Genomic DNA, 12164 nt, shown 5'->3' with positions numbered 1-12164 from the left:
CCTCCATCGGATTCCAATAACGTATTCAAATCCTCGTTTGATTACGAAGAACACGAAGAATGCAGTTCGGTTTCTCTCGGTATCCGTGCAGAGAAACTGGTGAAATGATTTTACGGGTGAAATAAAGCTATAGAAAGGTCTATTTATATTTACGAATAATTGGTACCCCTTTGGATCGTTTATGACATGAAAATACGATATTTAATAGTTTTATATTAATAAAGCGGGGTCCAATCGGTACCGGTTTTCGAGATAATCATCAAAACGAGGCATTTTAACTCAATGATTGGTCTACGGGTCCCATTTGCACGTATTTCGATAAAAAGTAATATAATAATCAAAATATCTGGCTTTCATGTATATCGAGACAACCAGATAATTATCAACAATTAAAATACCCGCAAGACTCCGCCGGATCGACTCCGGAAAAAACCGTATTCCGGATCGAAAAAGTCCAAACACGAAAAGTGTCCGGAATATTCAAATTAGGCTAAAGGTGAGTTTTCTCGAAACTTCCGAGAAATAAAATCACACACCGTTACGAGCGGACGGTTTTACGAATAATTAATAAATAAATACAGATATACGCAATTTAATCCGTAAATCGATGATAAAATCACATGGCAATCCATAAATCAATATGAAAATATCCGAATAAACTATATTTTATCCTGAGTATATAGAAACTGAAATCTCTGAAATGCGAACACATATGAGCAGTCAACTCAATAAATCAGATACACAAAATTCACAAAATTTCATATATAAATCACATAATATTCATAATTCACGATAATAATTAAACAAACAATACCACAAATATCACTTCATCACATAGCACATATATCCCCATAATATTCATCTAGAATTTTCAAAAATGATATATGAAACTCAGTTTTAAAAAAATATCATCATATATCAATAACACAATAACCCGGTGTTTAATACTCCCTCCGTCCCCCTGAGTTATATACATTGGGGGACGGGGACGCGACACGGACTTTAATGCTCCCGTAAAGTATAGTTCTATAACTTATTTTTAAGATTTTTCTTTTCTGTATAAAAGTTTGAATGTTATATTTTTATTCAGGAAAAGAAAATTTTAAAAATAAGTTATAGAACTATGTTTTATAAGAGTATTGAAGTGCGTGTCGAGCAGTGAAAAAGAAACGTATAGAATTAAATGCGACAAAGGGAGTATAAAATTTTGGAAACTCATCAACTGGAATAAAATATTAAATCTTATTCCTTTCTTTTTAAGAAAATCATTTATATTAATATAAATATTTTTAAAAATCCGGGTCGTTACACCTTCCGTCCCACAATACAAGTTTTTTTTGAAAAAATTACGCATATTAAGAAAATATTAATTAAATAATATTTTCTCACTTGTACCCCCGATAAATGCATGAATGTAAACTTTTATTAACCCTTATTAATTGTGATACAACTTTTGATAAGAATAATTTTGGAATGATGGCAATATATTTGCATTAGAAATTAAAGATCGACAAGTATTACGAAGAGTTTTTTTTTCCTAAAGGAGGGCGGAGGGAACCGATTTTCTAGCATTTCCGATATTTTTGTCCCGGATTGTTATGATTTACTCCGATATGCGATTTTAAGACCTTTTCTCAAAGTCATCACTTCCAGTATAATATAATCTATTTTATTCACTCAGCACACGCAACTCCCGCGGCTTTGCCTCCCGTCCCATTTCAGTTATCGACTTAAAATCCTTCATATATTTATTAAAATAACATAAAATACCTTCCGCTGTCACCAAAAACAATTACAAAAAACAAACACAAAAAAACACATCTACATCACACACTCTCTTTCTCTCTAGAAATTCCATTTACCAACAAGTCTAGTCTACTACGTCCCCGTCACGTTTCCCCAGTATTCAGTTTTTTTCTAGAGAGAGAAACACACAACAAATCAGATCGAGATCAGTAGAGATATTTGTAGAGAGATAAGGGAAAATGTTGGAGTGTTGTTACAGGCCCCTGGAGAGATGCTTCGGGTCAGAAACAGGCGGGTCGGATGCATTGTTGTGGCACATGGATTTGAAACAACACGCGTCGGGTGATTACTCAATTGCTGTTGTTCAAGCGAATTCTTCGCTAGAAGATCAAGCTCAAGTCTTCACTTCTCCCCAGGCTACTTTTGTTGGTGTTTATGATGGTCATGGTGGTCCCGAGGCTTCTCGCTTTATTACTAATAATCTCTTTGCTTATCTTCACAGTATGTATTCTTTTTTAAACCCTAATTTTTTCAAATTTTGTTTTTGTCGGATAGTATCAGTAATAGTAATATTGGTTGATATTTAATAGAATGCGTAGTGCTTGTGTGAAGTTGTAGTAGTTGATGGTTGCTGGATTGGAGAGAGTAGGGTCAAAAATTTGGATAATTGTGTTTCGATGTTTAGGATGTATGTTGTTGGTATTTGTAGAACGGAAGAAGCTAGTCCTTTGTAATTTTGAAAGGAATGGGAAGTGAATGATGCTAAGAGGAAATAGTAATAAGATAATGTGGTTTGTATATATGTGATTTGTGAAGAAATATGTGCGAAGAAGTTGGAAGTGTGAAGTAACATTCACCTCCAAATTGGGATTGAAACATAGTGTAAATTGGTCTCAATGGTATGGTTGATTGAGTGAGGATTACAATATTTGAACACAAAATAGTGCCAATTTCATTCCATTCCCTCGAACTGAATGGAGCATTGTATATTTGGATTTTCTAAATTCATAATTACTGAGATCTTGGACTAAGCTGATTACCTACTTTCTAACCAACTACCGAGTTAATCTGTACTCCATTGGTATAGGAGTTGATTTGTATTTGCTTTAATGTCTTGCAATAAATGGAACGGGTCTTCTTTATGGTTTCACTTATTCTATTGCGGCTTCTATCTGATATCAGTTTTTGGTCAATTCATCATTTTTTTTATCTGATGAAATGATTTTGGTCATAGAATTCACTTCAGAACAAGGGGGTTTATCGGCTGAAGTTATCAAAAGGGCTTTTGGTGCAACAGAAAACGATTTTTTGCGTTTGGTAAAGCAATCTTGGTTGGAGCAACCCCATATTGCTTCAGTTGGTTCATGTTGTCTTGTTGGAGCGATTTCAAATGGTGTTCTTTATGTTGCAAATCTTGGAGACTCCCGGGCTGTGCTTGGGCGGCGGATGACTAGCTCTTCAACTGTTTTCGCAGAAAGGTTGTCAACAGATCATAATGTTGCGTTTGAGGAGGTTAGAAAGGAGGTCAGGGCAATGCATCCTGATGATTCAACCATTGTGGTGTACACTCGTGGAGTTTGGAGAATAAAGGGCATAATTCAAGTAATCCTTTCTTTTCTTCTTATTCGTTTTTTATGAAGGTGGTTATTATTAATAAGTTATTTATCAGGAAATTTTGTTAGTAGTGCCTGGTTGCCTGTTGATATTATTGGCAACATACAAGTAATGCCTAGTAAGTAGTAACTGATATTCTTTTGAAAGCTTACTGGTAATTGATATTTTGTATGATCGAACAAATATATAACTTGGCTTTTTTATATGGTGGTGATTTTAGCTAGATGGTGTCACATCTATTTTTTATGATAGTAAACTGATGGGGCAAGAACATAATAATTAAAGTTGTGCACTTGTGTTTGGTTGGGATGAATGAAATTTGAACTATAATATGGTTCTCCATTTCATTCTCTCCTATACCCCTCCATTCTCTCCTATACCCATTTCTTCTCAAATTTCATCATAACAATTTTGCACTCACTTATTTTTTCAAAACTTCCCTTATGCTTGTAATTGTTATTATTTTTTATTTTCATTCATGCCATTCCATCCTCCCCAACCAAACACAACATTAGAGTTTGTAGGAATATAAATATTTTGTTCTTGTTTTTTATGTTATATGTTTACTTCTGTGGTATGCCGTCTTGTGATATCCCTTTTGACCTTTTTAAAATCTCATGCTTTCCTGCAGCCAATGGGTTCATGCACAAAGTATAGGCATTCATTTTGTAATACATTGCAAATATTTCACCAAAATTCATTGTTTTCATAGTTAAGATGAATTTTTATTCTCTTGAATCAAACTAGTGCTCTAGATTTTTTCCCATGGTCATTTATATGTACAGAACTGTTGGCCATGCAGTTGAGAGTTCATGTTGGTGTTCAGTTGGATGGAAAGAATTTTTATCTGCATTATCATGTACATAACTATTTGTATGTATACATGCATGATATAAAAAGCGTTTCTCATTCCTTTTTAGTGGTCTAAATTATGCCTATTTCTTCAATTTCACTGCTTCATTCCTTTTTCAAGTTCATCTTCTTCGCAACTTCTATTAGTTCTGCTTAAGATGTTTTATCTCATCCACTACCCATTGACGTTGTATTGTTTATCATACTCTTGACAAATTAATTATTGATTCTTTTATATTTAAGAATAATATAAATAATAAACTTCTATAAAAAAATTTAAAAGAATATTTATTGGTGATACTTACTTTATGCACCTTAAAATATGTGAAAAATGTCAAAGTGATAAGTAAAAAGGGACAATGGAGTATCTTCATGCTTTATGTCCTGGGTTATTTGTTGTAATCGTGATGTATCTTTTCCTCTTTATGCAAATTATTGACCTGCAGTTTGTACCTTGATATTATATCTTTATTTCTGTTTGATAACCATGCCGCTAAGAATATATAGGTTATTTTTTGTGGATTGAAGAAATGAAACTTACACTGTTATGTAAATACTTATGTGCATAATCTTCAGTTCCTCCTAATTCCTTTGCAGTGGTTTAAACTAAGCTTCACCACAGCTTTCATTGCACAAGCTCAGCTTATTTTTAATCATTGCATCACAATTCTGCTTAAACTGTGTCATCTCCTTCACTATCCCGCCATATCGAATTTCTTCATCATTGCTTCCTAGTGTCTCTTCATACTTATCACTCCGTTTTCACCTTCCTTTCCAAATTAACATACTAAAATGCAGATTCCTTCGGTGGCTACTCTGACCTAATAGCATGTTACTCGAACATGACAATACTCCCTCTGCATGCTTCATGGGATATTCTTCGTATTTTTAATGAATTTTTGTCTTTATGCAATTTAGTGTTCTACAGTTTGTGCCCTGATTGCTTGTCTGTTTCTGTTTGTTAGCCTTGCAGCCCAGAAAATTGTACCTGTATGCATAATTTCACTTCATTCCTTTGCAATGGTTTAAACTAAGCTCCATATCTATATATTTCACAATTTCATTATTTCTTTTTTTTTCACTAGTTCATTTCTATCTTCATCTCATTTTGTTCGCAAATACTATCATTTTTATCTGTTTAATCTATGTTATTTGCCTTTTTTCTCTATGATTTGTGTTATTTGCATCATGATAACTCGCTGCTTTGTGAATAATTTGTTCTACATAACTATAATGCCATCTGTTTTATAAGAATATGACATGTATCCTTTTCAAGAGTGTATTTGGTTTAGGTTTTCTTTTCTTTTATAAGGGAAGAAAAGCACCCCACTAGCTACTTATCTTCCTTATAAGATAAGTGTTGGACCAAGCACACTAAAGTTATGGGCACACCCGAACATGGCCAGGAACTGTATGGGGTCCTATAATATATCTGTCTTTATCTTAGGTTGATATAAATTATAAAGCGTAATCTCATTTGTTCTTTAAAAACTAGTCAGTTCTACATGATTGAATTTGCGACACGGTGCAATTTTTTTTTTTATTCACATGCTTTCTTATTAGGTGTCCAGATCAATCGGAGATGTTTATTTGAAGAAACCAGAACTTGTTAGAGATCCTTTTCCCCTGCTACATGCATCCCGGGTCCCTTTGAAAAAAGCTGTTATGACAGCAGAGCCCTCAATATTAACCCACAAATTAAGGCCAGAAGATTTGTTCGTGATTTTTGCATCGGATGGCCTTTGGGAGCAACTCACGGATGAGGCGGCAGTTGAAATAGTGCTGAAACATCCAAGAACAGTGAGGCTCCATCTCTCTTAGGCTCTTATTATTCTATTCTTTACTATATTAGATTTTAGCACGAGCTGCATATAACTGATTGCTTAAGAGTATTTGCTTTTGTTGCTTTAATAACATTTGCAAAGTCTACTTCCCATTGTTGAAGGAGATGATACTGAATGCATATATTATGACTTTGGTACTTCAGGGAATAGCTAAGCGATTGGTGCGAGCTGCGATCGAGGAGGCAGCCAGAAAGAGACAAATGAGGTACGATGACATTAGAAGAATTGAGAAAGGGATAAGGCGTCATTTTCATGATGATATCACAGTGGTTGTCATATATCTGGATCAGCAACAAAGTTCTCCTGGTGGTAATTCCACGAATCATTTTGCCTCTGACTGCACTAGTGCCCCAATGGACATATACTCGTTTAATTCGGAAGGAGAAAGTACTCCATGTATTACTCCATGAATGAACCCGTGTCAGTCACATATCCTGTGCTGCTCGTGAATATGCAATAAATTTTGCAGGACAGGAGCCTCAAACAGTCTTTAGATGAGAGTTCACTTTAATAACTGGAGAAGTCCATGTTTTTTGTACATATTGTAGGTGAGGAACAATATGTAACGGTTGTCTTCCACGCTTGGTTTTGATATCATTTTCTGTGTTTTGGTCGCATGATGTGTCTCAGGAGAATGAGACCATGTAAGTTTGTGTTGTATATATTTTTTGGGGAAAAATGTTTCATTTCTTGCGCAGAAAGCTTGCCTCTTGTGAACCCTCTTAAAACTATAAATCAGAATCTGCTTGCTTAGCAGTTGGATATTGTTAGGTGTTCTCTCAAGGGAACGATAACTTCCAATATTCCTAAACTCCAAGATATCCGAGTCCATTATTATGAATTGAGTGAGCGACCGCATGTGTGTCTGCTGGTGGTTGTGGTGCCAAAACGGGACCGTGTGCAGAGTCAAGACAGCTACATATTCTCTATATTCTGTATGTATTTGTTCCAAGGATAAGGGTGTATTTCAAGAATAAAAGTAATATTAAAAAATCATTTTCGAAACAGAAGAGTATCCGAAGTGGCATATTTACTTGGCTCTCCCGTAGTCCCGTGGTTGAAGATATTTATAATAGTCAAAGCAGGCATGCAAACTGAATAATTGATGCTTTGCTTTTTATGTATAAAGCAGACCACCCAAGCAGTAAAAACTGTAAAGAGGTGAGAAGAATGGGGATAGCTGAAAAAGCCCATAACGTGAAGATAGTTGGATCAGGTGAGAAGACCGTGGTGTTAGGCCACGGCTTTGGCACCGATCAGTCTGTGTGGAAACATCTTGTTCCTCACTTGCTTGATGATTACAAAGTCTTGCTCTTTGATAATATGGGAGCCGGAACCACAAATCCTGAGTATTTTAGTTTTGAGCGGTACGCGAATCTCGAAGGTTACACTCATGATCTTCTTGCCATTTTAGAAGAATTTGAGATTCAGTGTTGCATATTTGTTGGCCATTCCTTGTCCTCTATGGTTGGTTTATACGCTTCCATCCTTCGTCCTGATCTCTTCTCTAAAGTCGTCACGCTTTCCGCTTCACCCAGGTAATTACTATTAATAGTCTTATACCTTACGGTAAATGTCTACCTGTTATCCGTTAGGTCACATATTTAGAATGAGGTAGGCTAATCGACTTATCAAGACTTTTGTGTATGTGTTATTGGAATATGGTTTTGACAGGTTTCTGAACACTGGTGATTACTTTGGAGGATTTGAACTAGAAGAAATTGATCAACTTTGCAATGCCATAGAATCCAATTACAAGTCATGGGCGTGTGGATTTGCGCCATTAGTAGTTGGTGGCGACATGGATTCAGTGGCGGTCCAGGAGTTCAGCAGGACTTTGTTCAATATGAGACCGGACATAGCATTAAGCGTGTTCCGCACTATTTTTACCAATGACTTGAGAGAGCTCCTAGGCCAAGTCACAGTCCCTTGCCATATAATTCAAAGCTCCAAGGACTTGGCTGTGCCAGTTTCTGTTTCCGAGTTCCTTCACCACAACATTGGCGGAAAGTCTGTGGTGGAGATCATTGCCACTGAGGGTCACTTACCGCAGTTGAGCTCCCCGGAGATCACTATTCCCGTCATTCTCCGCCACATCCAACATGATATCAATCAGTGAATTCTTAATCACACCTACATCTTATGTACCATCAATATTTTGTATACATTTGTTTCTCACTTATCAAAGCCAACCTAGATTTCGTCTCTGATCAACCCAACCCCGAATAGTTTCTGAAAGATGTAAAATGTTTCTTAGGTCCCTGAGTGGCCTTAATAAGTTACGCAAAATTTTCCAGCCCAGAGTCCTCTTGCGGTGCATTTGTATACGGCGAATTTCTAAGACATTTCCGTGCATTGTTTTCAAAACGGATACTCCCTCCGTCCATCATCATATTGTTAATATTCGGTAGAGATGGTTCAACACGTAATTCCCCAAATTTTAATATTATCATACGATATAGTTGAAAGATTATTTTAACTTTTTTAAATAAAAATTAAAAAGACATAAGATTTAAAAAATAAGGTACAAAATTATGCTTTCGAAGATATTTAAAATGTTAGAAAAAAATCCATAAATAAATGGATGGGACCGGTGCTTATGTCAGTAAACAAAACACGAGAAGTGAGTTGGGTATAGTTGTCCAACTTCCAAGCTTTCTCGTGATTGCCTTGATCAGTACGTGGCTTGAATTCTGATATTTGTGTGTAACAAAGTGAAGGCATCTCCATCCATTGAGATTAAAGAGTTAAAGGCACGGGACACGAACCAAATAATCCATTAACACTTTCAATCCAACTCCACTCCACTCTTGTCCTCCACTTGTATGTTGCAAGCAAGTTGCACCATTATTAGTATTTTGAAGCTGCATATTCTTTCTTGGATTTTTTAGTGAAAATTTGATGCACCAGCAATTCAACAAAATGTTCCACTAAGCTGAATAGAGGGACGGTTCGGCTTAAAGGAGTCCATGTGCTTTAAAAGAGAGGAGCAGTTTGGATTCTAAGAAATGTTTACGTTTGTAAGTGGAATTTACTTACTAGTGAAAATTAGTTTTATTTTATTTGTTTGAATAATTTTCTGATATTTATAAATTATCAGATATAAAAACTATTAATACAATAATAATATGATATAAATTATATTTTAAAATGGACTTTTACATTTTTATATAATCAATTTTCAAAAATAAATTAATAAAATATCAGGTTTTTAACTTATCAGACTTATAAGACTGACTTATAAATTACAAGCTGAGCTAAAAACTGAAACGAACACCCCAATACATTATACATTTATCCAAAAAGTAAATTTTGGCATATGGAGTGTTTTTCCAGCTGACACTCCTGACAGTGTGTGACTGAAGTCTAGCTCTGAACTCAATAACTTCGTACCTAAGCTTACCTTTTATGGGGCTTCCTTTACTGGTTGCTGACTTGCTGCTGTGTACTTGCCAGATTAGTTATTTCAATTCAAATATTCCTCCCTTCGAGTTGTTCAAACTTTAATGGAAATCTTTTTTGGATTTTTGTGTCCCAACCACTATTCTATCCTCTAGAGCGACTTATCCAAAATATTCGAAGTTCCAGCAGTATATCATGTCGCCTAATACTGGTCCTGTTTGTTTAGCAGAATCACTTTCTACTTCTTTTTATCCGTTTGTGTAAATAAGCATAAGCACTTTTAAAAAGCTGAGAATGTTAATTTTTCTCTCACAGTTTCTGCTTCTTTTCCAAACATTTTATTAACTTATTTATTTCTCAATTATAAAGCACTTCTTTATTTTAGTCAAAGAATCACTTTTTTTAAGTTTGCCCAAATATCCCCACTATCCCGATAGTTTAAATTATTTTTTATAATATATACTCTTCAATAAATTTATGTAAATATATCAGGAAAATAGATTTTTTCGTCACTTAACTTATTGTGTGTTTAGAAACTTGTCACAAAACTATACTCCCTCCGTCCCTTCCATTTCTTTACACTTTCCTTTTTGGGTTGTCCCATCCAATTCTTTACATTTCAAAACTTACCCAAAATAGTCAATGGGTCCCACCACTTCTTCACTTTTCTTTCTTTTTCACACTACTTTTACTCCACTATCTTCTTTTAATACATTAATAATCAATGGGTCCCACCACTTCACCCACTTTTCTTTCTCTTTTCCACTACTTTATACATATTTCTTAACCTCCGTGCCCAACCCAAACGATAAGAAATGGGTGGGACGGAGGGAGTAATTTTTTTTCCTTTTTGTGTTCAGATTTTTTTGGGTCACTAACATTAGGTTCAGATTTGATTATTAACATTATGTTATTTTTATAACATTATTAAAACATAGTGTTAGTCTACAATATATTGTGGTGATCTATTTATAGTGTTAGTTTGTAATATATCATATCACCATAATATTGCAGACTACCACTATATTTTAATAATATTAAAAAAATAACATAATATTAATAATCAAATCCGACCTAATTTTAGCGAACAAAAAAAATCTGAACCTAACACTAGTGACAAAAAGGGAAAAAATTATATTTTAGTGGCAAGTTTCTAAAAACATAATAAGTTGAGTGACGAAAAAATCTATTTTCCCTAAATATATCATGTAATAATTTTATAAAATTATTAGCATAAATTTGCGGTTATAAATCGTAAAAGATACTATGAGCGTGCAAATATATCCAATTAAATTAGTCGAGGTGTGCACAAGTTAGCTCGGACACTAGTTTAACAAAAAAAAATAGACGTTGATTTGTAATTTCAACTATACACCCAGTAATAAAGTATTTTTATTATACACAAGCGAACACATCTATACTTACTGTCTATACTATACTATTAAAGCCGAAACATTAAAAGTTTGGTCGGTCGGTATGCGGGCTTTTATATGGATTTTTATAATTAACGGGTTTCAAACAAAATCGGTGGGCTTCAAACAAAATATAAACAAATCAAAACATAAAACAATCTATACTATATTATAATAAGTCAACATGAGTATAATTTGTAGTCCAAGATTTTAGTTATATTTTTTGGTTTGGTACTCTCTTTTTAGTACTACAAGTCTACAAATGTGGAGTTTATTAGTATTATAAACAGTTTCAAAAACTAAAAACACTCCTAACAATACATTATCATATAATATTTCATTAAAAAAATTATAATGATGTTATAAATAAAATTATAAATATACAATTTTGAATATCTTTTTTTAACAAGAACTTTGGTATAACTCTTTTTAACTTTAACGTGTTCTATTTCAATATAACAAGATCACAAAATTACGTTGAAATTCGATTGATTAGATTACTGAATCTTTCAAAGGTATTACACGATCGGCTATGTTTGGAAAAGATTAGAATTTTCTGATTTTTTTATTTTTAAATCTACGTGTACTAAATTCGGATTAAATGTACTAAAATCCTTATATATATATATATATATATATATATATATATATATATATATATATATTAGGGTTTGTCCATTTTTAAGTAATTGAGAGAAAATATAGTTAGTTGAATAATATAATTTAATTAAAATTCAATCCATTAATACTAAAATACTAATAAAATGATGTTAAAATTTCAATTATAAATAATAAATCACGAACTATATATCCGCACGTGCTTCGCACGGGTTAAAGGCTAATACTATTAAAGCCGAAACAACATTAAAAGTTTGGTCGGTCGGTCGGTACGTGGGCTTTTATATGGACTTTTATAATTAGCGAGTTTCAAACAAAATCGGTGGGCTTCAAACAACATATAAACAAATCAAAACATAAAACAAATATAAGACCTATTTGACTATACCAAAACTAACGTCAAACCTTAAAAAATATATTTCTTATTATTAAAACCGAAACATTAAAAAATTTGGTCGGTCGGTACACGGGCTTTTTATACGAACTTTTATAATTAGTGGGTTTCAAACAAAATTAGTGGGTTTCAAACAAAATATAAACAAATCGAAACATAAAACAAATATTTGATCAAAACATAAACAAATATAAGACCTATTTGACTATATCAAAAACTAAAGTCAAACCTTAAAAAATATATACGCATCTATACTATATTATTAAAGCCGAAACATTGAAA

The 12164-nt window shown here is 33.6% G+C and overlaps 2 protein-coding genes across 2 annotated transcripts; both read left to right on the top strand.

Annotated features, from left to right (window-relative positions):
- Nucleotides 1–1775: 1775 nt before the first annotated feature.
- LOC108214757 (probable protein phosphatase 2C 78) lies at nucleotides 1776–6820 on the top strand. The gene is made up of 4 exons (XM_017386929.2): nucleotides 1776–2247; nucleotides 2981–3348; nucleotides 5776–6012; nucleotides 6200–6820. Exons 1-4 carry the CDS (start codon nucleotides 1986–1988, stop codon nucleotides 6464–6466), a joined length of 1134 nt encoding a protein of 377 aa, XP_017242418.1. The 5' UTR covers nucleotides 1776–1985; the 3' UTR covers nucleotides 6467–6820.
- Nucleotides 6821–7060: 240 nt separating this feature from the next.
- LOC108214758 (probable esterase KAI2) lies at nucleotides 7061–8359 on the top strand. Its single transcript, XM_017386930.2, has 2 exons — nucleotides 7061–7594; nucleotides 7731–8359. Exons 1-2 carry the CDS (start codon nucleotides 7176–7178, stop codon nucleotides 8173–8175), a joined length of 864 nt encoding a protein of 287 aa, XP_017242419.1. The 5' UTR covers nucleotides 7061–7175; the 3' UTR covers nucleotides 8176–8359.
- Nucleotides 8360–12164: the final 3805 nt, after the last annotated feature.

Source organism: Daucus carota, chromosome 3, assembly GCF_001625215.2.
Source record: "Daucus carota subsp. sativus chromosome 3, DH1 v3.0, whole genome shotgun sequence".
NCBI classification, from domain to species: Eukaryota; Viridiplantae; Streptophyta; class Magnoliopsida; order Apiales; family Apiaceae; genus Daucus; species Daucus carota.
Note: the sequence above shows the minus strand (reverse complement) of the source record. Positions and strands in the feature narration are given on the sequence as shown.